Here is a 27,948-nt window from a genome sequence, read left to right as displayed (position 1 = left end):
CCTACAGTCGGCCGCGCCACCGCTCAGCCGCCGTTTGCCATTGGTCCGTGGCTCTCTCCCCAGGGCGGGACACTCCCAGGAATTTGTTTCCAATTGGTTCACGGAAAAAAGCGGGGCGGGAGAACACCTGACGGTTGGCTGCAGTACCCATTGGCCAATGCTCAAGGCAATCGGTAAAGAGGTTCCCGAGTCGCTCGCTCTGATTGGCTGGGCGGAAGGAAGAGGCCGCCTCCCTGGGGCTTGGACACTCCGGGATGGAGGAGCCCGGGAGCTACTTGGGCTCGGGCTCAGAGGGGCGGTGGCGCCTGCAGGTGAGAGGCCGAGGTCGCGGGACTGGGTGGCGCGAGGTCCGAGTCCGAGCCCCGGGAGTACCCCGGGTCGGGCGCCCTGCTTCTCTGGCTCAGTTTCCCCAACTCAGAATCCGTCCCGGGGATAGGTGATTTCGAATCTGACAGTCGTGATTTTGAGCTTCGGACAAACAAGAGGCGTCTCCGCGCTGAGCCTCAGTTTCCGTCTCTAAGAACGGAGATCACGATAGTACTTAGCTCATAGTGCCATTGAGGTCTTAGTGTAATAAGATGGTCTACGTAAAGCATTAAACGGAGGGTAATTTGACATTACTTATAAAAATGTAAAATCCGCACGCCTGTAGACCCAACCCAGCAAGCCACTTTCTAGGACTCTGTTTTGCAGAAATCCTCGCTTAAGTGTGCAAAACGGGGCGTAACAGGTGTTTTCGGCAGCCTTGTTTGTAATTGTGATACATTGGAAACAGCCTAAATGTCCAGGAAAGAGTCTTTTCTGGTCTGTGGTTTCATTTAAATTTCTACTTTCAATAGTAGATGATCATAAAAGCTGAAATCAAGAACAGAGCCAGTAGTAAGTAGTTATCAGTGATCTAGTGATTACCGTGTGCCGAACACTAAGAGTTTCTCTTGCATTAATTTAACCTTCCTAACAACTCATCGAGGTAGGTGCAGTTATCGTCCCCATATAATATGTAGGGAAATCGAGGTTCACAGCCATTTAAGTAAGTTAGCTAAGCTGACATCACTAGAGAGTGGGATAGCTGGGGTTTGAACCCAAATCTTTCTGATGTGTACGGCTGACTTCTGCACTGCACTGCCTTTCTGGTACATAGCAAGTGCTGGATGGTAGCTGCCTTTTTTGTTATAATAATGGGCTTGAGCTAAGCATTCTCTAACATCCCTTCCTGCTGGTTCTAATAACATCTAAGACCTTTGCTCTTCTCTCTGGCTTTCCGTTTCAGGATTCCCAGGAGCCATGTTGTCAGAAGTCCTGCTGGTGTCTGCTCCGGGGAAAGTCATCCTTCATGGAGAACATGCCGTCGTCCATGGCAAGGTAAAAGGCCCTCAGAACCTTCAAGGATTGGGCACCACTTCTCCTTGACACTAATTTTGCAGGTAGCTAAAAGGAAGCCCTGAGGCATAGCCTGGGAGCAGATCAGAGGAGGTCAGTTTCTCCCCAGACAGGCAAGGAAAATACAGGCCTTATGCCCACTGAAAGGCTTCTCTGGCTTCCCTCAATAAGATAGCAAAAAGATGCTATATAAAGCCCCGCAAGTGGAATGAGGTCACCTAGGAAGTGAGCTTTATTGGAGAAGAAAAGAGTTTTGAAGACTAGCTCTGGGGCATCCTATGTTTAAAATTTGGAAAGATGATCTAGCACAGGAGTTAGAAAGACTCATTATCTCATTTGACCCTTATAACTACTCTCTGAGGTGCATCCTTTTATTTTCCTGTTTTACAGATGCGAGGGCTGAGGCTTAGAAAAGAATTGGTAACTTGAACAAGGTCCCATATACCTTGGTAGAATTAGGAGTGAACCTGTCTGAACCCAAAGCTCATACTTTTTTCACTCTTCCATTCTAACTGCCATTCTTTATGTTCTTAACTTACATTTATCTTTGAAAACATGGTGACTATAGGGAAATGATTCCTCGGTGTTGAGAACCTCTGAGATTTTGCATGGGGAAGGCAGATATAAGGGGAGAGTAACTCTTCATTCATTGGTAGTGGCTGTGCCCAGACTTAGTGGAAGAGTGTGGAGAGGTTGACTAGCAACGTCTGCCAAGGGCATGGGTGTTCTTAGTACATTGACACTGGTCCCTTTGCCATCACCCTCAGGCTTATTGTTTTTGCCCTTTATTCTATAGGTAGCACTGGCTGTGGCCTTGAACTTGAGAACATTCCTCCGGCTTCAACCCCACAGCAATGGGAAAGTGGGCCTTAAATTACCAAACATTGGTATTAAGCGGGCCTGGGATGTGGCTAAGCTTCAGCAGCTGGACACAAGCTTTCTGGGTAAGTGCAGGGAGGAGAAACCAGGTATGGTGAGAGCCTCGGTCCTGAAGAAAGGACAGAAAGAGGGAGCAGGGTAGTTCTTCCAGTCTATCCCCCAGGCAGCCAGAGGCCAGAGATTCCAGGGGTGTTTTCTATTCTGACCCTATAAAATTAGCTTCACTTATTTATTTCCAATTTCAAAGCATAAAGCAATGCACTGGATCTCTGTGGGCTGTTGTTGAGTGAAAAAGCATAAGATGCAAAACAGCATATGTACATACTTATGTATAAGTCTGTGTGTAAATGCATAGAAAAAGGTCTGGTGGCATAGATGCCAGATGGGCAATGTTAATCAGTTCCTGTGGGAGGGTCCTAGGGCCAGAAGCAGGCAAAGGGAGTCTTACCTTCTGTAATGTTGCCGTTGTTTTTGTTTTGTTTGTTTATTGTGGCTGGTCAGTACAGGGATCGAACCCTGGACCTTGGTGTTGTCAGCACCACACTCTAACCACCTGAGCTAACTGGCCAGCCCATTGTTGTTGTCTTAAACAAGGAGAATGTGTCGGCATTTTGTATTATTAAAAATAAAAGTAACTTATGCTTATTACTGGAAAATATATTCAATCTGGGACATTGCAAGTAAAAAAAAAATCTATTATTGCCTCTCCTCCCCACCCCCCTGACCCACCACCCCCCAATAATGACTCTAAGCATTTTGGTATCCTTCTGGATTATTATTTTGTAGATTGATTGAGTTAGGGAGATACCTTGTTTTTGTTTATTTGTTTGTTTTTTTCGTTTGTTTTTTTTTTAACCAAAATTGGATCAGGCCATATTAACCATTCAGAAATAAGTGGGTATTTTTCCTTCAGGGTATCAGGATTGTCTTTCCATGCCAATAAATAAAGGCCTCTGTGCTGATTATTGACAGCACTGGGAATTTGCTTCCACTCATAAGCAGGCCAGGTTTTTTTCAATCAGTGGAGTCACTTACCTGCACCAGAGCTGGAGTTCATTTTCTATTCTTAATTTGTTGTCTTTTCTCTGGGTTGAGGCCTCACTGTTTGGGACAGTGTTTCTCAGTCTGGGTGGGGCAAATGACATTCCTCTAGGGATTTTTTTTCCAAACTACACCTGAACCCTGGACACCTGCTTCATGCTCTCCCTGAGAAGCCACTCAGCCACTCCCAGATGCTGTATGGAGATGGAGTAAGAGTTGAAAATCCACATTTTATAGAAAATATTTTCAACCTCAGTCATGCTTTGGAATCACCTGAAGAGGTTTTTGTTGTTGTTTTCAACAATACAGATGGATTCCTGGCCTTGCCACTCTCCTATTGAGAATTGGTAGTGGTGGTAGGGGACCAGGCATGTGTATTTTGAAAAGGGTTCCCTGGGTGATTCCAGGGATACCTTCAGTTAAAAGCCACTGCTTTGAAGCATGCCACAGAGAATAGCCAGCCCAAGCACCTAGAATGTGCTTTCCCTAGTGCACATGGCCACTGAGCCAGGCCAGAAATGTTCCCTGAGAATAGCTGCTACTTTTATATGTCAGTAGCATAGGATGGAAACTGCCAGGTGTGGTGGGACATGTCTCAGACTACTCTGACTCCCTGGGTGAGCCTGGGCAGGTCACTTAACCCACCTGGCTTTGGTGATGTCTGGGAGGATCCAGCAAGTTTAGAGATGGACACGAGGGCTAGGCTGTAGAGTGCAGTACATAGGGGAGGGCTTGTCAGTCTGCTTTGTGTAGGAGACAAAGGGAATTTGAGCCTTTTGGAGACACACTGTCTACTAGGTTGCCAGGATCTGCTGTCTTTCTTTCAATGTCCTTTTGTTCCTCCTAATAGTAATAAACACAGTGAACATTTATCAGGTGTTTATGTGTGCCATGCACTGAACTATGGGTGTTAACTATGTTGGCACTCTTAGAATTCTCCAGCCTTCCCTGGAATTAGATGGTGTTATTCATCCCCATTTTACAGATGCAGATATTGAGGTTCACAGGTCAAGTGGCTCAAGTCACACTGGTTGTCTGTGATAAAGGAGGATTCAGACCCTGGGCTCTTGATAACATTACTGGCTTGGCTGTCTTGAATTCATCCAACACATTTTAGTGAGCAATTAATAGGTGTCCTAAAGTTTCCTAACACGGGCACACCCAACCCCATCTCACATTCCTTTAGAATTTGGCCTGAGGCTCAGGCAATGATAAGCTGGTCAGACCTGCTCTGCCCCCTCCTGATCTCAGAGGAAAGTGGCCCAGGTTCCTCCTACATGTTTCTGAGAAAGAAACTGCTAGCCTCACCTTGCCCTCCTGCCCAAGCAGTGTTTCATGTTCACTGGTTTTATTTGAGTGTCCTATTCTTGATAATTATCTTTTTGGAGAGGGAAATATTTTAGGAATAACTTAATACTCCCTTTGATTTTGGTTTTATACAATGGAAGGTGAAACTCAGGCACTTGAGTGACTGTGCTAGTATTCACTCTGTGTGTGTATAAGCTACTATTAATCAGCACTTACCATGTGCCAGGAGCTGTGCTAAGAGTTTTACATACCTTATTTAACTTATCTTCACAACAACCCTGTGAAGAGGTGCTGTTGTTATCCCTATTTTACCAAGGAGAGAAACTGAGGTTCAGAGAGGTTAAGTCACATGTTCAAGGCCACACAGCTAGTAAATGGCATAGTCAGGACCCAAATCCAAGTCTGCCTGCCTCCAAAGGTCAGAGTCAATGGATAGACTCGGCTGTGGCTCTTGAACCATAAATTCACATCCATCCACGTTCTAATTCCACTGACTACTCAGTGTATTGTATTTTGTTGTTGATAAAAGCACCTGCGGCCCTCTCACCCACCTGTGTTTGCTTGTCTGCCTGTGTGACAGAACAAGGTGACGTCCCAATGCCCATCCCAGAGCAAGTGGAGAAGCTGAAGGAAGTGGCAGGCTTTTCCGAGGACTGTGCTGCCACTGAGCGCCTGGCCGTGCTGGCCTTCCTTTACTTATACCTGTCCATCTGCCGGAAGCAGAGGTGTGTGCGTGGTCTGGGGAAGGAGTCATGACTCAGTCCCCCATGGAGAAGCGGGAGGGGTTTCTGTCGTTGTTACTGGAGCATGTTACACATGCTCCCTTCTAGGTTTCTAATGACAGCAGCCGTCAGCTTACCACGTGCCAGGCACCCTGCCAAACACTGTATACATGGCCTGCTTTTCATATTCACAGCACCCTAGGGTAGAGACACTAGCCTCATTTTACACCTGGAGAAACTGAGACTCGGAGAGATAAAGACACTTAAGGCCACACAGCTAGGAAGTGGTGGAGCCGGGAAATTAACTCAGTTCACCTTTTTACTAACACTGACATGCTGTACCCCATACTTTCTCCTCTGCTCTTTTTGGTTCAGTAGAACCAAAGCCAAATTCTATTCTTGGATCCTTGTGTGGCCTCTCCCATGCCGTGCTTATAGATACCTTTGTTCCACGTCTCATGGCTCCAGGGAAACTCTGATTAGCAGAGTGAAACTGGTGTCCACCTCACCACTGATAAGATCTGGGTTATCGGTTCCTGGGGAAGCCAGCTCCTAAAGGGTGACAGTACTGTTGAGGCAGTGTCACATGGTCATAGAGAGCACGAGCTTGAGCTGCAGACTGCATCAGCTTCAACCCCAGCTGTGCCACTTGCTTGAGGTGCTTACTCTCTTTGAGCCTCAGCTTCCTCATCTGTAAAATGGGTGTAGTAATAGTACCTACCTCATAGGGTTGTTGTGAGGTGAAATGAGTTAATTTATCTAAAGTGTTTGGCACAGAGCCTGGCATGCAGCTTGATAAATGTTAGCTATTATTATTACAAGTTGAGTATCCCTTATCTGAAATGCTTGGGACCAGAAGTGTTCTGGATTTTGGATTTTTTCGGATTTTGGAATATTTGCAGAATACGTACTGGTTGAACATCCCTAATCTGAAAATCTGAAATGCTCCAATGAGCATTTCCTTTGAGTGTCATGCTCGCATTCAAAAAATTTCAGATGTTAGAGCATTTTGGACTTCAGATTTTCAAATTAGGGAACTCGAGGGGAGCCCTTCACAACAACAGCAGATACTGGCTCAATGGCCAGGCGCTAGGCTGAGGACACATTTGTAAATGGCCTGTCACTTGCTGTCCAATGCAGGGAATTTCATCTTGAGAGGAGCATGTCCTCTTGGATGGGTGGAGGGCATTTCAGAATCTCCCGATCTTGAGGGGGTTGGGCAGTGGACATGTATAATTTGAAAAAGCACATTCAGTATTACAAGTTTTATGTTTGGAAAATGGGAAAAGTACTTACTGGAAATTTGTGACCATAAAGTTTGACAATTCTCACTTGGGGGGAAATGCTCGTAAGATGGAGTGATTCCTAACTTCCCTGTGGTCAAACACAGACCTGCGTTACACAGGGTTGGGGAATGCTGTCAGGTGGGAGAGTCCTCCCTGTGAGGGCACGAACATAGAGGTGACAGTGGAGGAAGGTCACCTGCTAGGGGGTCCCGGGCGGGGCTGGGAATGGCCTTTGTGGGTAGTCAGGGAAAGCGTCACAGTGGAAGCAACGTTTGATAAGGTCTTGAAAGATGCGTAGGGATCTCTCTGGAGATAAAGAGGTGTGAGGCTATCCTAAGCAGAGGGACCAGCCTGTACTAAGAAGAACAGGATCGTGGAGGAGTCTAGCATGGGTGGCAACAGGAAGAAGCTTAAGAAAGGGCTTGGTAATTCTCAAGGCAGTTTTAGGAAGAGCTCTGGTTGGACAATGTGGTGATTTAAATGAATCTGGTACCTGTTTTCTAGTTATCTGATTCACCATGAGGTCCTGCCATCCAATGGGGACGGCTTTGGTGTCGGGAAATCTCCCCGAGTTCAGAAAACTGGGCCAAACACTTAGAGTCAGTCCTGCCAACATCCAGTCCTGGGCCTCGGCCCCTGGTTCCCCTTCAAGAGAGTCACGCTTGTGACCTTGTGTTTTTCAGGGCCCTGCCGAGCCTGGACATCGTAGTGTGGTCAGAGCTGCCCACCGGTGCAGGCTTGGGCTCCAGTGCCGCCTACTCAGTGTGTTTGGCAGCCGCCCTCCTGACCACATGTGAGGAGATCCCAAACCCGCTAAAGGACAGGGATTGCATCAGCAGGTAATCACGGGCCTTGCCCTGGTCATTGTCCTTCCTGTGCATTAGGACCCAAGCGTGGATTCTCTCGCTGAGACCTCACTGCCACCCTGTGAGGTGAGAGGTGTCTTGGTGGCCATTTTACAGATGAGGAAGCTGAGGCCCTGAGAGGCCACATGGCTGGCCAGGGCCATGCAGCTGGTAATGGCAGAAAGGGAATTGAACCCAGGCAGTCTGAATCCAGAGTCTGAGCTCTGCACCCCTGCGCTAACCTGTTTCTGTTCCCTACACTCACCCCATCTTGGCTCTCCTGGGTTCAAGTGCCCGAGGTATGGCAGAAAGAACTTGAGTTTGGAAGTAGAGGGCTGTGGGATGGATGAGCCCTTTCACCTCTGCATGGACTTGCTGAGGGACCTTGGCCCTGTCCCTGTCCCTGTGCCCCTCGGAGCTTCAGCGTCCTCCTCTGCATAGTGATGGTAATGCCCACGGGGTTATTGTGAGGTTGTACCAGTTATGAAAAAAAAGTATAATGTGCCAAGAAGTCAACATAAGGAGGTGTGTCTGGTTAGATTAGGTGTCTCTTCTGTGGCCTTGACCTTGTCTTCATCAAGGGAGTGTTGCTCTCTGTGGTCTCACCTAGGGGACTGTGGGAGCCAGTGAGGCTTATCAAGACAGGCTTGAGGCAGGCCATTTCTGTCATTTGGGGAGTGCTACTTGAGAAACTACCCAAGCACAGAAGTTATGCAGTTTGTCCTGGGCACCAGGAGTTGTGGACAAGGCCTCAGCATCAAGCCTGGCAGCTTCTCTGTGAAGCGTCTCACTGGGCCCACATGGTTTGGGGGACCCTCCCAACTGGAGGGCTTTGGGTACCAGCTGTGTGGAGCCCAGCTGTACTGTTTTCACATGGACCGCTGGGCTCATCCGTCTCCCAGACTTGTGGCCACCTTGCCAGGCACACAGTCAGCCTCTGAGGAGGTGGAGTGACCGTGTACTGGTGAGGAGAGAGGCTCAGAGAGGTTAGGAGGTGGGCCCAGAGCCACTCAGCTAGTCAGAAGCAAAGTAGGACCACGGGAATCCAACACCCGGGCTCTTTCCACTGCGGGTTTTGGAGGGAAGGGAGGGGTCGGCGTGGCTTTGGCTGTTTCGCTCTTCCTTCTGAGTTCTAGAGCCTGAGCCTTTGTCTCTTGACCTCCACCACGCACAGCCTGTGGCTCCTGCCCTCTGCTGCCCTGCAGTGATCCCTGTCCTCGTACTTATCCCCACCATGGCAAAGATGTGCTTCTATGTCTTCAGGTGGACCGAGGAGGATTTGGAATTCATTAACAAGTGGGCCTACCAGGGAGAGAGGGTGATTCACGGGAACCCCTCTGGTGTGGACAATGCTGTCAGCACCTGGGGTAGGTGCTTGCCTCGGGTTTGTTTTCTTTACTTTTATTATTTTTAAAATGCCTGCTAGGGCCAAGCCCGTGGCGCACTCGGGAGAGTGCGGCACTGGGAGCGCAGCGACGCTCCCACCGTGGGTTCGGATCCTATATAGGAATGGCCGGTGCACTCACTGGCTGAGTGCCGGTCATGAAAAAGACAAAAAAAAATTAAAAAATTAAAAAATAAAAATAAAAATGCCTGCTACATCTGTGGCTGCCCCAGCTCTGTTAGTTTGGGATGAATAGAATCAAGGGATTCTGAGGAAAATAGCATTTTCCTGTTTCGGGGAGAATGGAAGACATCTCAAGGCTCTACTTCACACCCCGAATCAGAATCTGTGGGGTGAGGCAGGGCCTAGGAATCTCCAGCTTTGGCCAGTTCCCCAGGGGAGTCAGTACATTCAAGCTGCACAATCACTGCTGTGGAGTTTGCAGTGCACACATGGGCTCCCTCTGGTGAAGACACTTGCTTTCTGGGCTAGACACTGAGTCCTGGGTCACCCTTCATCACATGGCCTGTCGGAGTGGAGCTGGACAGCCTGGCGGGAGGAGAGGGACAGACCTGGGAGCCCAAGGCCTGGCAAGAACTCCCTGGCAAAACTTCGAGGGCCTTCTTGCCCTCCTGGACCTTTTGTATACAAAGCTGAGATGACTAGTTATGCTGTTTAGCCTGGTCCCTGGATGGGGCAAAATTCTAACCCCTCTCCCAAGAGGTAAAAATAAGCTTTTCTTCCAGCTCTGATCTGCTTGTTTTTCTCCTTAGGAGGAGCGCTCCGGTACCAACAAGGGAAGATCTCATCCTTAAAGAGGTAATTCTGGGTGGAGCAGCATGTTCCCATGTGGCTGCATTGCCATGCTGGAGGGAGAGCGCTGCATCTTGGTTCAGTAACACAAGGAACAGGTGTCCCTGGCCTTTCCCTCCCCAGGTATGACCCTCATAGTCTCCTGGCTGTGAGGATGCAGGGCAGTGAGGATGACCTGGCAGTGGCTCTTTCCTTCTCCACTTCAGCTCTTACATTGCCGAGAGATAAGAGAGGAAAGTCATGCATGGCGGTCCCATCCATCTTCCAGCAAGTGGCTGTTCCTCAGACCCTTGGCTGCTCATTCATTCATTCACTCATTCATTCATTCATTCATTCATTCATTCATTCATCTCTTCACTTAGTAAGCAAGAATTGATGTCTTTCTGTGTGCTTGATGACACTGTACTAGGGCCTAGGAATATAAAGATGAATGTTGGGCACAGTTTCTAAGAGTTCTCCGTCTGGGTGGGTGGTGTGGGGGCAGACGTGCACACAAAAACTATTACAAGACAATGTGAGAGTCGCCATGATGGAGGCATACAAGGCAGAGGCAGGACTGAAGACTGCATGTGCCTTGTGGGAGGCTTACAGCAGAGGTGACTTTTTGTTTTGGCTGCTGGTCAGTACAGGGATTGAACCCTGGGCCTTGGTGTTATCAGCACCACGCTGTAACCAACCGAGCTAAGCAGCCAGCCCCAAGCAGAGCTGACATTTGGCAATTCTCAGCCTGTTTTATATGTTTCTTTACCCTTCCCTCTGGAGTAATTGGAATTACAAACATGCATATTAAATTTTAATATCTAGAGCATGGTGCTGGTAACACCAAGGTCAAGGGTTCAGATCTCTATACCAGTCAGCTATGAAAAAAAAATTTCCAACATCCTGTGTCCTGTGTGTACCTACAGTGGAAATATTAGGTGCAGGGAATTAAATACCTGGCAGGCGGGAGCCAGCTACCTTTTTGGCTGTCTCTGAGCCTTCAGTTGAATTGCGTGGTAGTGTTTGTCCCAGGGTGCTTTGCCGCTTCAGTGGGCCTTTCCACAGCTTGAGAGTCCTGGGCTCTCTCTTACCTTCTTTACCCAGGGCGGTCTTCTTCACAGATGGGCAGAGGCCCAGCAAGCTGGCGTGCCATGTGCTGCACCATGGGATCTGCATGCACCTGCTGCACCTCTGGGATCTTCCTGTGCCAGCTCCGTTGGCATCTGGGAGCCAGGCCTGCCTTTCCATGGCTCTACATCAGGGTTTCTCACCCTCGGCACTGCTGACATTTGGGACTGGGTACTTGTTTATTGGGGGGGCTGTCCTGTGCATTGCAGGGTGCTGAGCAGCATCCCTGGACTCTACCCACTAGGTGCCAGTGGCGCCCCTCAGTTGTGACAACCAAAAATGTCTTCAGACACTGCCCAGTGTCCCCTTGGAGGGCAAAGTCACACTTGGTGTCAATGCTGCTCTACACAAAGGAGGAACCAGAGCCATTTAGGAGCATGGAACAGCGTCCTGTGGCTGCTCATGGATTCGTTGCCAGTGGAGCCTCGGGGGCCCCAGGGGAGGTTGGTTCTGCCAGTGGTACAAATCCACGGGGAACAAGCGCAGGAGCGAGGGGAGGGTTCTGAGATGGCCGGGCCTGGACCTGCCCTCAGGAGCCCACGGTCTTTTGGAGGAGGCCGTGACCATAACCGTCAGAGAAGGCACCCAAAGGGTTCTGAAGCTGCTGTGGATGACAGTAAGGGGCGGCATAAATCCGGCTGTACTTCTAAGGAATCCTGCATGGAGGCAGTGGCGTTTCATTCATCCTTGTTTCCTGAGAGCCAGGTGGAGCCTAAACACTGCACTAGGCCCTGAGGAGAGAAAACCGATTAAGACATGGCCTCAGCACTGCCAGCATGATTCTCCTGGGGGAATCCAGAGATGAAGGACGGAGGGTTTCCAAGGTTGGGAGGCAGGATGAACAGCCAGTTGTCAGGGTTTGATGGGCAGAGGCTCCAGGGTCCACAGGCCTGGCTTTGAATCTGGCTCTACCACTTGCCAGCTGGTGCCCTTGGGTGAGTCACTTCTCCTGAGATCTCCGGCTCTTCATTAAAACAGGGCTCCTAGCACGATATCAAAAACAGTGTCTTTAAAGTGCTCAGCTCTTTGCTGACCAAATTTATTCATCCATTTCACAAACATTATTGAGCATCTACTATGTGCTGGGCGCTGGGGCCTCAGCAGGGCACAATAGAAAGTCCTGTCTTCATGGGCACCCAACAAATCAGTGGCCCTGTAAGAGCGGGTCAGGCAGTCACAAGTGTCTTTGGGAAACAAAGTAGGGCTAGGGACCCGAAAGTGAAGGAGGGAGCCTCCTGGATGGGGTGGTCGCGGGGAGCCTCTGACCTGAATGAAAGCAAAGCCAGGCACGCAGCTGTCAGGGTGGGGGCGCGTCTCTGGCTGAGGAACCACAAGTGTAGAGGCCTTGAGGTAGGAGTGCCCCTGCTGTCTGGCATAGCTAGGAGGCCAGGGTGGTTGAGTGGCATGAGCTCCCAGGGGAGGGAGGAGATGAGAGGAGGTTGGGGACATGGCCACGCCTCAATCACAGGAATGCTTACAGAGCATAACCCTGAGTGGTGGTTTTTGGGTGTCAAAGGAGTCTGGGTCTCAGGCTGGTGGCAGGCCCATTTGCAGAGGACTTGTCTAAGAAAGATGATGCAGTGTACAGACTTCTGCCATCCCAGTGGATGGGAGCACAGAGTAGACCGACCTTTGCTGCTGGCCGCAGGGTGCCACATGAGCAGATGGCCAGTGGGAGATCAGACCCCACATTAATCCCACAGATGGCTTGAAGAATAGCCCTTTTCCCCCCAAACCTCACTGGAGCTTCTCCATAAAAAATTGCATTGTTTGCGAAGTGGATCAAGATGCGGCCTTCCAGAACGCTGCCCTTTTGAGGAACGAAAGGCTTGTCTTTAAAGGGAAGAGAAAAGCCAAATAGAATGTTCTTGTCTTTGTAAAGTTAAAAAAGAAAAAAGCCAGCCTCCAAGGCAGCTGAGAATCGATATTAATTTCATGGGCTTATGGGCGGTGAGATAAAGCAGGTTTCTGGCAGCCTTTTCCAGCCCTACTGGGTTTTACAATCTTGAACTGCAAAGAGAGAGCGAATAAAGGTATCTAGGGTCTGCCCACCTCAGCTGTCTCAGGCCACAGTTCATCCAGATTCTCTGCCCTGCATCCCAGGCCTGCAGCACTGACAGGTTGGATGACAAGAAATAGTGGCCCGAGCCCCCGCAGATGGATAACCACAAGGACAATTGGGATCGTGGCTTGAGGAGGGATTATAAGGCTGCTTGGGGGCAGGTGAGAACACCAGGGCCATGCTGGAGAGGCAGCTTACCGCAGCTGCCCTGGGCAGGTCTGTTCTTATACCTGCGGCAGCTGAGTAGACAGTTGACTCAAACCATGCCTGGTTTTGTGCCAGGTCTGCTGGCCCAGGCGCCATTGAGGTAGGGCAGGAAAGGGCTCAGTGTGCTGGGAAACATCTTCTCAGCAGCCTACCCTCCCCTCACTCCTGCGTTTACTGTCTTGGTGAATAGTGCTACCAGGACCTGCCATCCCGGGCATTTTCCCTCCCCACACCCTTGCATGCCAAACGTCCCAGCTCCTGTTACTTTTTCTTCCAAGTCCTCAGCACCCAGAATGTGTGGCCCACTCGACTGAACCTTGGCTCCTCCTTGCACTCTGCTGTGGTCACTTTGAACTTCTGAGTCTCTGAATGTGCCATGTTCTACCCACTCCAGGCTTTGCACAGGCCGTTCTGCCCACTGCAAACTCTTTCCTGCCCTTGCCCTGGTTGGTTCTTACCCGTCCTCAGTTCTCAGCTTATACCTCACACCAGGGAAAGCCTTTGCCCTTCACCCCCTCCCCTCTCTGCCCCAGTCCCCAGGCCAAGCTGGGCTCCCTCACATGTGCCTAGCACATAGTAGGTGCCCAGTCGAAGGTGAGTGGATGGATGAGTGAAGAGCTGAGGGAGAGTGTCCATCCTCCCATGGGCAAAGGTGGAGACATAGCCATGGCTGGCAGTGGAAGTTTCATGCTCCCTTCTAACCTGATGTCATCTCCTGGGCCTCTGCTTCCTCTGTACCAGGGTGGGTGGAGTCCCAGCTTACTTTCAGTCCTGACCCAGCTCCTCCATTTTGAGTTCAGCGTGCACCTGCCTCCTCTTCACCCTACAGGCCACTGGCTCTTCAGATCCTGCTGACCAACACCAACGTCCCTCGCAGCACCAAGGCCCTTGTGGCTGGCGTCAGGAACAGGCTGATCAAGGTGCTTCTTGTTCCCCTCCTGGGCAGGTTACGATATAGTCACATTTGGATTTCTGAGCTCTCCTTTTGGCTGATGGGCTCTTGGGGGAGGGGGTGGGAGGGGAGGGGAGACTTCGGGAGTCAGTTTGTGCAGGAAAGAAGGTGCTGTCCATGCCCATGTGTGGATAAGAAACAGTACAGGGATTCCTAAAACAACAGTGATTGAGCTCAAAAAACACACTGGCTTTGCACTGAGGGTCCCCTTCCTGATGACAGGGGCAGCCGGCAAGGCAAAGACCAGGCTGGAAGGAAAAGAGGTTTCCACAGGGTATAGGTGTAAGTGGTGGGGGCACGTCCTCCCTCCACCCCACTGCTGGGGCAGCTGTCGTGTGTCTGCCTGCCCCTAGGCCTCACGAGCCCTTCCTTCCTTTCCCTCCAGTTCCCAGAGATCGTGGCCCCCCTCCTGACCTCGATAAGTGCCATTTCCCTGGAGTGTGAGCGCGTGCTGTCAGAGATGGTTGCAGCCCCGGCCCTGGAGCAGTACCTCGTGCTGGAAGTAAGCGCCCATCTGCAGGAACCAGAGTGACTCACTCCATGCCACTCTCTGAGGCAGTGGCTCCCCAGTCTGACTCTGCTCAGAAGCCCCTGGGAGCTGAACGCAGAGAGCAGGCCCTGCCTCTGTTCTACACTATTGACATCCCCAGGCCTGGGCCTGGAGTTTGTGTGTGTGCACATGAGTGCAAGTGTGTGGTATTTCAAAGCTTCCTTCCAGGTGATTCTGAGTAAGAGAGAGTACATGGAAAGTGTTCAGGGCAGTGCCTGGCACATGATAAGTGCAATGGACCAGGTTTGGGGTCACATGTTTAAGGAGTGCCAACTCATATGGGTAGATGGGAATGTTGCTGAAAGAGTTCTCCATCAATCCAGGAATGGTTTCTTACCTGGCCTCCTTTTTCCTGCTGTTACTGCTAACTTCATTCAACAACTATTTATTAACTGCCTGCTTTGGGTCAGTTTCTAAAATTGTTCTTTTGTTATTGAAAATCCTCCTCCCCCATCACAATTTGCATAATTTTAGTGCAGAGGTTCAGATCTCCTGCTTTGGGTTTGTTGCGGCCTGTGTTCTGAATCCTGGCTCCGCCTCTGTTGGCTGTGTGGTCTCATAGGGGTGTCTTAAGAATGCTCTGAGGTCCCCTGGGTGACACACAAGCACAGCATCTGGTGGATGTGGGCTGACACTACAAAGCCATCTGGCTTTCCTTGAAGAATGAGAGGACCGGGCAGTCGCTTGCTGATGGGAGGCCTCCCTGGAGAGGGGCTATTCGGTGTCTCCATCCTGCCACAGTCCCCACCGCTCTGCAATTTATTACTTATGTGCTACAGTCATTGCCTGGAGCCTCCCTGTCCCTCTGTAGGCAGTTCTGTCTGCAGCCCCTGGAATGAATGGAAGCTGCTACTAAATCAAGCCTTTTTTTTACAAATGATTTGTCACTTGCTCCTCATGAAGTAGGTGAATCATCCCCATTTTACAGATGTAAAAACTGAGACCTAAAGAGAGTAACTTCCTCTGAGATTATCCACCTACCAAGTGGCTGAGCCAGGGGTTAAACTGGCTTACTTGTTTATTCTTTTAATTCGACAAATTTTTAGTGAGCACGTACTATGTGCAGGTGTGGGGCCTCCATACAATCCTGTGCTTCTGCCCTCATTCTCCCCTCCTTTGCCATCCTGGCTCTCTATTCCTTTCACGTAGAAGGAGGGAACACAGTCCTCCTGAGTAGGAAATTAATAATGATAGAGTACTGCTTAAAATACACCATTGAGCCCCCGGAGAATGCCATGGAACAGCACGTTGATTATACATTGTGTATATTTCTGGCTGCAGCAGCTGCTGAAATGTTCAGCTTGGCTCCTGGGCAGCTTTGCACTCAAACCAGTGAGCTGTTCTCCTGTGTCACAACCTGTCATCTGATCCTTGACCGATTTTGGATCAGAATGTGACAGGTGTTTGGAACTTGCTTCAGCAACATGACACCTGGCGCTTCAGCGCAAAGAGAGACCCCCAGAAGTCTCTCACATCCAGCCTGCTTGGCTGGTGAAAGGCACCCACTGCTCCATCATGCCTGTCTGCTCATTTGTCAAAAGTGCTGGGGGGGAACGGGGGACAAGGTGGGCTATGGGGGAGAGCTGACCCGACCCTATCTGACTGCCATCCCTGGTGGGAGAACCAGGCGGGCCGCAGCAGAGATGTCCCGGTGATTGGCAGCTCCTGGCACAGAGGCGTTCCCTGTGCCCTGGAGCAGAGCTTGGCACTGTCGAGCTGCACACCACAAGCCCTGCTTACTCCCACAGAAGCAGGTGGTGGCAGGAATGCCAGGGGCATGCTCAAAGCAGGGTAGACAGGAGTTTTGTGTGGGGCAGACCTGGATTCCAGTGCTGATTCAGTACCTTACTAACTTGGTGACCTTAGGCAAGTCACTTTCTTCTCTGAGCCTCAGTTTCCCCCTTTGTAAAATGGGGATGATGGTAACATGCCCATAAAAATGCTAATAGCAACTGTTTGCAGAGCACTTAATTTGTGCCAGACAAGATACAAAAGACTCACCTCACAGCAATGAGGCAGACACTTATAATCCCTGTTTACAAGGGGGAAAACTGATTCAGAGCAAAGGACCTTGCCCAAAGACCTGTGACCAAGAAGGGGCAGAGCTGATACTCAAACCCAGACCCATGCCTGACTCCAGATCCCATGTTCTTTCTCTCTCTCTCTCTCTTTTTTTTTTTTTTTGGTGGCTGTCTGGTACAGGGATTGAGCCCTGGACCTTGGTGTTATCAGCACCACACTCTAACCAAGTGAGCTAACCAGCCAGCCCCAGATCCTGTGTTCTCAACTTCCCATCAGCAGGGCGCTGGCTGGGTGCCCATCCTTAGATGGTGTCCAGCATGTGTGTATATTGGTAAATGAAATGTCAGTAGCAGGTGCCTGGACGGTGGTAGCTGTTAGTTTCATTATTCCATCCATGTGCATCTTGTTTGATCCTTGGACAGCAGGAATTCTCTTAACATGCAGTTGAAGAACCATAGACAAACATTTAGCTATTTCCCCCACTCATGACCTTGCTGGAACTATAAAAAGTCCCTGAGGCAGCTGTAGGGTGGCATGTTATTTGAGTTTTTTTTTTTTTCTCTTGCAAAAGACAGAAATCCATCTCAACCAGGCTTTAGCAGAAAAGGAATTTCTTGGCTCCTGAGAAGACCAGAGGTAAACAGCTTCAGGCATAGCTCAATCCAGGGACTGAAACAATTTGTTGGGGGAACTCTCCATCTTCCATGTACTCTCTGATCTGTAAAGTATGGCAGATTATTTTGGCAGCTTGTGTCTGAAGTTAACAAGTTTTAGCAGCTCTAGAGGAAAGAGGCACAGAAAACCCTGGGAGGGCCCTGATTCACCCAGCTAGGGTGACATGCCCATACCTGGGTCACCAGGGCCAGGAGCTTCTGGGGCTCACCACTGTAGTGGGAGGGTGAGTTCAGCTCCACCCCAGCCCATGGGAAATCCTGCAGGAAGGAGGAGTTCTTTTACCAGTGGAGAGGGACAGTGTGCCAGGTAGTCAAAGCCATTAGTTGTCCCACACCAGCAGCTGTCAGATGGACAGGGCAGACATGCAGGTGGGCATAGGTCCTCAGCCTCAGACAGGCCAGGCGGGAACAGACTGAACTTTCCCCAGGAGCTCATCGACATGAACCAGCATCATCTGAATGCTCTCGGTGTGGGCCATGCCTCTCTGGACCAGCTCTGTCAGGTGACCAGAGCCCATGGACTGCACAGCAAGCTCACTGGCGCAGGCGGAGGTGGCTGCGGTATCACTCTCCTCAAGCCAGGTATGTTGCCAGCCTGGGCTCCTATGAAGGGTCCACCTGGAGAATTCCCTTGGGAGGAGGAAGAGGCCTGTGAACAGGTCTCAGCTCTGCTGTGTGGCCTTGGAGAAGTTAATGAACCTCTCTGGGCCTTTGTTGCCTCATTGTTTAAATAAGGATGAGAGCATCTGGTTTGCAAGATTGTCACCCAGATTCAAGGAGAAAAGCGTATTTAGAGAGCCTGACACAGGCTTTGGCTTTGGTAGGGGCTCCTGTCTTGGTGGGTGTTCCCACCACCTCTGGACCTTCTGAGCCTCCCACAAGCTTGAGAAATAACCAGGATGTTGTCACCGTCCATGTCAGCATCACACATACATCCCCCACACATAGTCTCACCTCTTGACGTGGCCAGGATGGGGGTTATCTTGCTACAGAACCAAGAGGTTTCCTCTCTGGTCTTTGAGGAAAGAGTAGGGTATGGGCTTGGGGAAACCTGTGCTGGGGCCTAAGGGCCTGACAAGGGGCTCCTGGTGGTGGTTAAGTACTCTACACACCACATCTGCCCTCAGGATCGTTTCTGGCATCTATTAGGCACCAAACGTCACCATCTGCCTCTGTTGCCCTCTGTGCTTTTTGTCCACTCCTTTCTGGTCTCACTTTTCTTTATCTTCCCGTCTTTATCTTTTCCTCCCTCCCTTTCTTCATCCTTCCTTTCTTCTTTGCTTTGTGTTAAGCCCACCAGTGGCCCCAAGGCATCCCTCAACCCTGTGGTGACTTCCAGGCCTCAGGAAGTGGCCACGTCCTCACTTCAGCAGACCCTGACCGCTGGTCCCTAGTTCGGGGTTAGTGGCGATGGTAAGAGCTGACATTTCTGGAGCATACCCTGTGCCAGGCCAGCACTTCACCTGCATCATCCCATGTAAGCCTTACTGTAACTCTGGAGAGCTAGGCATTATGAGCCTCATTCCCAGATGAGGAGACAGAGGCTCAGAGAGGGCAAGTTACTTGTCTGAGGCCACACAGCCAATACACGGCAGGGCCAGGTCCGTGTAAGGGAATGGCTGGTTATTAGTGGTGACTTGCTTTCTCTCTCCCCCAGATCTGGAGCAGTCAGAGGTGGAGGCTGTGAAGCAGGCCCTGACCAGCTGTGGGTTTGACTGCTGGGAAACCAGCATTGGTGCCCCTGGAGTCTCCATCCACTCAGCCACCTCCCTGGACAGCTATGTCCAGCAAGCCCTGGATGGCCTCTAAGATGAGCCTACATCGCTGCAGCCCCACAAAGGAGCCCCTTCCTGGATTGTTCTGTGGGCAGGAGTTGGCCTCTGTGCTGGCCAGCGGGCGCGCAACTCCCAACACTGATAGAGAGGCCCCCAGCCCCTCTGTAACACCCTTCCTGCTGACTGTGCCCCTCTATCCCCAGGAGTGGGACCCCAGAGTCTGCCCTGAAATGGGCTGCCAGGGAGACACTGCGTTCTGCATTCTCTCAAGCAGCCAGGCAGTGAGACCATCTGGGGTCCTCTGAAGCTTCAGATCCGAGACATGAGGGGCTTCTGTGTCCTCCCTGAAGCTCCCGCACACCCATCTGCTTTGGGCCTCTGCCTTCACCTTCAAACTCCCTGGCCAGGTGGGATGTGGCATGCTGGATGCCGGGAGCAGATCTGGTTCCTGGAGCAGTGTGCCTCCCCTCTCCTGCTGCCTCTACACTTCCACCTGTCTCCAAGGGCCCAGGGCCCTCCCACCTCCTCCAGGAAGCCTTCCTGACCCCTGGCAGGCCCACCCTTGTTCCCTCTCCCTTCTGTCTAAATTGTTCAGCACTTTGCATGGCCAGCCCGTCTCTTCAGCTAGACTGGTCTCCCCCAGCGGGTACCCAGGTGGTGGTCTTTGCTTACTGTGTCCTGGCCTGAGGGTAGGTGTAATGAAAGCAGAGTCGATGAGCAATCTCTTCCACTCTGTATCTGAGGGGTTTGCCAAACAGATGGCAAAAGGGGAATAAAAAGATCTTGAATAAACAGTGCTTCACTCCGTGTCCGGAAAGGTGAGGATCTGGCAGACTCCATCCATCTGCACCTTCCTCCTCTGTCCCTGTCCCCTTTCCAGCCACTTCCCCGGTGGAGTTCTTCAGGAGCTGAAGGAAATAAGCGCTTTGGGTTGCTTTGTTTTGTCTTGGGGTTGGGGTGGGTTTTCCCAGATAGCCCTTGCTGGACAGGGCTGGGGACACGTCTGCCAGGACGAGGTTTTCAGTCCACAACACCAGGCTGCCTTTCCAGAAGGGAACTATTAAGTTTCCTAGCTCCTGGAATCACGAGCACCCACTCATGCACTTTTGTAAGCCATGAAAATAACCTGTAGTAGCTCCTGAACATTCCTTCCTTTCTGAGATTAATGGGCCAGGTGGAGAAAACAAACTCCTTAAGTGTTCATAGCCCTAGTGCCTGGCACCTACCTGGCCCTATTTGAACTTTATATTGCCAGTCAACTTGGCTCTTTATGAAATGGCATAATCCGTCAGAAAACCCTTGTAGCTAGCGCATTGCCAGCAGAACCTCTGGGAGCCTCGGATCTGTAAGAGTCAGAGCAGAAAGGTGGGAGCAGGGACAGGGATTTCGGGATTTGGTTAAAATGGCTCAGAGTGCGTCTGCCCTTGGCCAGTAGAGGGCGGCTGGCGCCTTTCCCAGCGTCTTCCCGGGGAGGGTGAGTGGAAGGTGGCCTGAGCTGGCCAGAAGAGCAGAGACCACCCTCACTCCAGACCCCTCTCCAGGCCCTGTCTAGGGTCACTGCCAGCAATGTGAGGGCAATAGGAAGGACACTTGCCCCAGCTTAGCTTGTAAAAATGGCCCCACATCACCGATGGGGGTTCCCTGCCCCCACTCTTTAAAACACAAATAACACATAGAACAGTAATATTAATCCTGGGCACTTAACCAGGGGCCAGGCACTGTTCTAAGCATAGTACATACATCATCTCTTCATCTCTACCCCAACCTCAGAGCGTAGCTGCCAGTCTCATCCCTATCTTACAGATCAGGAAACAAGCTCGGAGAGGTTGAGTCCAAGGCCACACAGCCGATCAGCATCAGATCCAGGTTTCAAACTCAGTTCGACTCCAGAGCCTGCCGTCAGCCCCTGCATGCTTCCGCCTGGCACAGCTCTGTGCACAGGTTTGTTGTGATGTTCTAGCCTTTCAGTCTCAGGCTCCTTATTTCCGCTGGATCCTGATGTACGTGGTCAGGTGGGTCCTGGGCCTGGAATTTTTTCTCCCCACATGATTTGAATGGGCAGCCTGGGCCCAGAGGCACTGTTCTCAGGTTTAGGCTGGTTAACAGCCACTTTCCAAGTTGCAGGAGGTGGGCCTGGGAGCCTCCGGGGGCTTCCACAGATGCCCACGACTGCTGTAGATCTCTAGAGGGGGAGGGTGTCCAGAGGCTGAGACCCCCAGAGCCTACGTGCCCCTTGAGGCCCTCCTGCTTTCTCAACTCCTGGGGACAGGACGGCACTCCTGGAGCAGAGGCCGACTGATGCTCTTGCCCGAATGAAGCAGCTGCCCGTGTGCCTGGGCCAGTGCAGCCTCTCACCCCAGCCACTGCTACCAGCCACCAAATGGGCCTAGTGCCACCCACCCACCCCAGGCCACCTGTCTTTGATATTACATTTGCAGATAGTTTGCATGTACAGCTATCACCCTGTCATTGCTAACTGTAGTAGTTCTCACTCTCAGCTGCCATCAAAGTCACCTGGGGATCTTGTAAAAGACACCCAGGGATGCCTGGCCCCACCCCAAGATATTCTGCTTTAACTGCTCTCAGCAGGACTCCATCACTGGTATCTTTTAAATGCTCCCAGGTGATTCTAATGGCCAGGGCTGAGGACAATGAACTAGGTGACCCCCAAGATCATCCCTGCACACCAGCATGGTGGGTGAGTGCTCAGCTCTGCCTGGGCTCCACTTCAGCTCTGCCACCCACCAGCCATGTGACCTTGGGCAAGCCAGTTCACCTCTGGAGGCCGCAGCCTCCTCATCTAGAAAATAGTAATAGTAATACCCTCTTCTAGAGGATTTGTGAAGACTGAATGAGAAAATACACATAAAGCCCTTGGCACGGTGCCTGCACATTCTAAGTGCTCAGTAAATGTTCAGTATTATAACTGTCTTGTGCTAAAAGATAAGGGTGTCTCTCAGAGCTCAGAAACTTGAGAATGGTGCACGGGGCTGGTTAAAAGCATTCAGCCTGGTTGGTCCAAAGCCTGTAGGTAGAGATCCCTTGGGTCACTGTTGGAGGAACACTATTCATGCCGCTGGCTTTCCCACCTGCCATTTCCTCTCCAAAGAGGCACATAGCTCCAGTGCCTTCTTTGCCAGGCTGAGGGCAGCAGTTTCTTTCAAGTCAGCATTTGGAGCCGCTCCCAGCCTCACAGCCTCACAGTGAAGTTCGCAGAGAACTTCACTTCCAGCAGGGGTCTCATGTTGGGGACAGGAGCGAATATTGTGATTCACACCGACTGAGGAGTTGCTGTGATTGCACCCATGCGCTTTCTGTTGGGGAGGATGCTTTTTCTCCCTCCCCGGAACAATTCCCGTGGCCGCTGGCAGCCTGTCGCGTGTAGTGTCTCCTCCAGGTCAGCAGTCGCAATCGGGCTGGCCCTGCCCTCTGAGCGTGCTTGGGCCGGTCAGTGCCTTAGCACCTCCAGCGCTGCTTCCGTTCTCATTCCTCACAAGAGCTCTTTGTAAGGTGCCCAGCTTGGTGTCCAGCACCTAGCAGGCGCCCCTGCCCCAGCCCTTCCTGGCTTGCAGCTAACTTTGGACAAGCTCCTTGGCTGTCTCTTCACACCTAAAGGCACAGAGAGCTGGGTTCGAGGCCAGGCCATCTGGTTCTAGAGTCTGGGCTCTTGTCTTTAGTTTTGAAACTGTAATTTCTTTACTATTACAAAGACAGTATATATACACTGTAGAAAGAAAATGCTGATGAGCAAAAGTAAGGAAATCAAAGTACTGTATTGTGTTTTTACCACCTGAGAAGTAGCACTATTAACAGCTTCCACTTTCTGTGTGTGTGTGTGTGTGTGTGTGTGTGTGTGTGTGTGTGTGTGTGTACATGCTGTTCAATAAAATGAGATCATACTGTGAATGCTATTTTGTTACCTACTCTTTTTAAATTAACTATCACCTTTCTGTATCAGTATATTTTTAACTCTAATGCCCAGATCATAGTCACATTTCCCCCAATTGTCCCCAAAATGTCCAGAACTCTGTACAATACCACTCATCTGGCTGCTGTAGCCCTGAATTCTCTTTCCATCTAGCACAGCAGCCCTACACACACACTCACACCTCTTCTCTCCATTCCATGACCTGCTCAGCAGACCCAGCCGTCCTGCAGAATGTCCTGTCTTCTATCTTTGTTGTTCGGAATCCGATCCCTCCACATGGCTTTGGGAGCTCCCAAAGAGCTAACAGAACCCTCACTGAGCACCTACTATGTGCCCAGCATGGTGCTAAGTGCTTTGTGGTGACTTATCCTTGGGGATCCTCTAGTTCACTGAGATAGTTATTATTCTTATCCTCTTTCTGTCGATGAGTAAACTGAGTCCCAGGGAAGAGAAGTGACTTGCCCAGGGTCATGAGGCAAGTGACAGAGCTAGATTTGAATGCAGGTCTGTGTGGCTTCAGAGCCCTGTCCTCGGCCACTGTCCTGGACTGTTTCCTCAAGGAGACAACCAGTGACCTCCCAAAGCCCCCTCCCCCTTCCCTGCCTAATTGACGTAATTGAGTTGTCACCTCCACCCCAGCAGCGCTGGCCCAGCTTGCCTCTCCTGCCCCCTCAGCCCTCATGGCACGCACACCTCAGACCCCCCTGTGGCCCTGACAACACAACAAACAGGCAAACTGACTAAGCTGCCAAAGAGCACCATGAGTTCTGCTGTCACAGAGCTGTGCCTGGAGAAAACTCCTCATGTCCAAAGAAAAGCTGAGTACTGGGTTGCACGAGCCCCACACCATGTGTCTTCTCAAAGAAGACCGTGGGCAAAGGCTGGTCTCCAACATCAACTGACAGATGTTTCAGTTGCTTGTAATTAGAATGCAAGTGTCAGGGTCAAGAGAATCCTTGACCACACAGTCAAAACCTTATTTGTTGTTGCTGGGGAAACCGAGGGCCAGAGAAGGCAAGACACCTGCCTCAGGTCACACAGTGTGCTGCCTTGTCCTCTTCCTTGCCTTTTGGTTTTCTTCTTATTCCAGGGCCTCACAGGAAGATCACTTGGTGTCCAGAGTTCTGTTTCAGGGCCTGGCTTCCGTACCTGCTGTGTGACTTGGAGCAGGAAGCCCCCCCTACTCTGGGCCTCAGTTTCCTCAAATGTAAAATGCCAGGCAGTATGCCAAACCTCTCAAACATTGTCACATTTAATTCCCACAACAACCCTGTGGTGCAGGTACAACAGAACCGCCATCCCTTGGCTGAAACCTTGGGGCTAGATGTGACTGAGAATTCCAAATTTTACAGGGTTTAGGATAGACCCCCTGCATTTCATCCCTAGTGGTGTTGGGGGCAGAACCACCCACCCCCAACTCTTCAGCCCCAGGTATGAAGAGCCCCACCAAGTGGAGTAAAGACTGTAAATAACATGTCAGCCCAGATGGTGTTTGCTGCCACGTGAGTCTGGGTGCCCAGTGTCTGGGTTTCAGATCATCCTGGACCATGGGCCCTAATTATTCTCCCATTTTGCAGAGAAACAGACAGAAGCTCCCTCAGATACGCCCAGGGGGTGAGCCTGGGTTTGGACCCCATCAGTCTGGTTGTATGTGACCATCCTGCACTGCAGGGTCTGGCCGGGCCCATCTTTGTCACTCGGGTTGGGAGAGCCCCGTGCCAGCCAGTGGGGCTAAGATGCCGTCCCGCAGGTTGCAGGCTAATGGTTAGCGGCCCTGGGTCCCGGGTACAATGGCTCAAGTTATTATGTCAAAACGGAGTCTTCCTTCTTATTTAATTTTTTCCCACCAAAAATCTTGCAATACGGACTGGCGGGTTAGCTCACCTGGGAAAGCGTGGTGCTGGTAACACCAAGGTCACAAGTTTGGATCCCCTTACTGGCCAGCAGCCAAAAAATCTTGTAATGTGGCGAACAAGGCTGCAGAAAAATGGCCCATCAGCCTCCAGCTGCCGGGTTCTCTTGGGCTCTGCTTTGTCCTGCAAAGTGGGGGTGGGAACAAGGGCCACACCCAAGGGAGAGTGAAGGGGCTCCCTCCCCTCCCAGACCTCATCCCCCCCAAGCCCCCCCATCCCCTGCCTCCCTTCCAGGCATGGGAAGGGATGAGGCCCAAGGGCACCAGTTCTCACCACACTCTGGGTTAACAGAGGGGGAGCCACCTAATTCCACACAGGGGGTGGGGTGGGGCGTGGGGGGTAGCACCGTAACAGATGAAATGGCAACTGGGCCTCTTTTACAGGCTGCTCTGCCAAACCCCCTCACTCCCTCCCTTGGAGATTAACTGGGTCTGTTGTACAATGTTTTCAATCTGATAAGGAAAACATCCATTCTGAGGTATTTGCATAATGCATCAGCTAAGGCCAAGGTGTCCCCCAGAAAGCTGATGGGGCACCAAGGCTGTCGTTGAATGTACCTGGCTTCCCCAGGTTTCCTTCCTGCCCAGAGAAAGGCTGCCCTCCCCACGACTGCCAAGGGCTGCAGGCAGGTTCTGGCCCCTTCACTCATAAGCTCTATCCATTCAGCAGATGTTAAATGCACACCTACTATGTGTCAGGGACTGGGCTAGGCCTTGGGAAGCCAGGTGACCAACCAGAGCTACTCCTGCCCTCCTGGGCATGCTGGCCCTGATTCTAGATGCTTTCACATCGGTTCTGCCCACTCATACCCACAACAAGCCCATGAGGAAAGTGTGGTAAGCCCCATTTTACATATAAGGAGACTGAGATCCAGAGAGGAAGTCCCTGCTCCAAGTCATGCAGTCATCAGGTGCAGAAGCTAGGTCCCAAGATGGGTCTGGACTCCAAGTATAGTGCTCTTCCTGTGAGGCCCTGGCTGTCTTTGGCCCAGATGGGTGGGTGAGCATTTGTGGGAGAAGAGAGGTAAGTGGGTCATGGAGAGAGGAAGGCGAGGAGAAAACCAAAATAAAGAGGAAGAGGTGACTTGCTGTGTGACCTTAGGCAGGTCTCTTGCCCTCTCTGGGTGTTGTTTTTCCCATCCATAGAAATAACGGTGTCTGTTCACTGTGCCAGGAGCTTTGCCCTCATGTCCTCATTTAATCCTCCCAGCAATCGATATTTCGTGGGCTTTGGGCTCAGATAGATCTGGCCTTCTTATGTGACCCAACTACTTCTAGCTGTGAGACCTTAGGCAGGCCACATCACCTCTCTGACCCTCGGGTTCCTCATCAGTAAAGTGGAAATACCAGGAAATAATGCACATCTAACATGTAGCCTGGAGGCTGGTATATAGAGTGAGCATCTGGTAAACGGGAGCTATTGTTATTATCAGAGCAAGGGAAACTGAGGCTCAGAGAAGTGACATGACAGCTTGGAGGTGGCTGAGCTGGGATTTGAACCCAGTGACGCCTAACTCCAAAGCCTGGGGCTTCCTACCCTTTTATGCTGAGATGAGGCTAGGATTTGCTGATGCACACGAGGAAGACTGGTGGGAAGAGCCAGCCCTCTCAGCCCTGAGGGGCTCGGCAACAAGGCGGATTTGGCTGAGCTGCCTTAGACACTGCGGTCCCCAAGATCACAGTGCCAGCCAGTGATTACCATGGTTCTGGGAGTTGGAGAACATGAACTTGGAGGAAGAGACTCCTCTCAAACCGAGCACCTGCCTTCTGTTGCCAAGATGGCCAACATCTGCTCCACGCCCCCTTTGGCTTCCACCGGGCAGGGGATGTTCTGTGCACACGGCTGGCCTTGTCCTTGGTGGGCATCGGAGCGTCTCTCACTCACCCCAGGTTACCGTCTCTTGCCATCTGCCTCAGAGAGGCAAGTCCACCATTTGAAAAGGGATGTCTGTCCCCCGAGACGCTTCCATGATAACAGCTGCAAGGACCCACACTCTGCAGATGGAGAAACTGCAGCACAGAGTTGGTCAGTGACTTACTTATGGCCACACAGTGTGTTTGTGGTACAGCTGGACTTGAACCCAGGCTTCCTGAATGGCTGAGGGTGCTGGGTCAAGATGGGGTATTCCAAGGCCAGGAGAAAGGGTGAGAGGGCTGCTAATGTGTCCTTGCTCACTCTGGGAGATGCTGGTACCTCCACCAGTGCCCATAGTGAGCTCTGACATGGATGCTGGAGTCTTATGGCTCTGATGGGAAGCAGGGTGGGGGGTATGGCAAGGCCAGGGACAGCACTCCTCATCTCTCCACCTGCCTTGTACAGTTGAGGAGAGCACTATCCAGGGAATCAGGAGATTTCCGAAATGCTGTGTGACCTAGGCGAGTGGCTTCCCTTCTCTGGGCCTTAGGCTCATTGTTTCTGTGAATATTATTTCCAGCCCCATGAAAAGCATCCTGGGTCTGTGGCCTGATCTTGTCTTCCACTTGCCCCTCAGAATCACTTTGAGGAACTTTACGCACTCAGGGGTCTCAAGCCTCCAGGTGACACAAACCAGTCAGGCTTAGGGAGGACACAGCAGAGCCCTAACCCCAGCTGCAGTCAACTGTCACCCTGTGCAGTCGTGGACCCATTGTCCAGACTTTTCTGTCTAGTTTTAAAAGAGAATTCAGAAATCTGGATTTGGGGGTAAAATTTCATTTTTAAATCCTGTTTAGCAATAAAGAAAAACTAATTTAAAAAACACCAAGTGGCCAAGTCAAGTCCAGCTGCAGACTGAAAACTACCTGGGGTTGAGACTCCTTCAGAGAGCCACTGGCTCTGGGGAGTGAGCCGGGGAGTAGGAGGCACCCCCAGCAGGAGGGCGCCCCACCCCTGCAGAATCTGATTCCCCCCTTGGTGCCCCACGAAATGGCAGCGGGCGGGTGGCGGGGGCGGCGGGGCGCCAGCGGTTGGGTGGAGAGCTCTTCCCGGGAGGCACAGATGGTATTTTTTTTTTATCAGTGTCAGCAATGGCTTCGTTCTGCTCTGATGAATAGATTCTAAAGAGGCAGTGACATTATTTGAGATAACAGAGGGAGCAGAAAAAGGGTCAGCAATGGAGAGA

At 51.2% G+C, this 27,948-nt stretch overlaps 1 protein-coding gene across 1 annotated transcript; it reads left to right on the top strand.

The window, feature by feature from the left end:
- The first annotated feature begins 246 nt into the window (after positions 1 to 246).
- On the top strand, positions 247 to 19,799 carry MVK (mevalonate kinase). The gene is made up of 11 exons (XM_063086707.1): positions 247 to 311; positions 1,271 to 1,362; positions 2,177 to 2,324; positions 5,189 to 5,333; positions 7,300 to 7,455; positions 8,725 to 8,828; positions 9,619 to 9,664; positions 13,864 to 13,954; positions 14,372 to 14,488; positions 17,661 to 17,814; positions 18,890 to 19,799. The coding sequence occupies exons 2-11, from the start codon at positions 1,285 to 1,287 to the stop codon at positions 19,039 to 19,041; spliced, it is 1,191 nt and encodes a 396-aa protein (XP_062942777.1). The 5' UTR covers positions 247 to 311; positions 1,271 to 1,284; the 3' UTR covers positions 19,042 to 19,799.
- Positions 19,800 to 27,948: the final 8,149 nt, after the last annotated feature.

The sequence above is a fragment of the Cynocephalus volans genome, chromosome 2, assembly GCF_027409185.1.
Source record: "Cynocephalus volans isolate mCynVol1 chromosome 2, mCynVol1.pri, whole genome shotgun sequence".
NCBI classification, from domain to species: Eukaryota; Metazoa; Chordata; class Mammalia; order Dermoptera; family Cynocephalidae; genus Cynocephalus; species Cynocephalus volans.
This window is presented reverse-complemented; position numbering and strand designations above follow the sequence as displayed.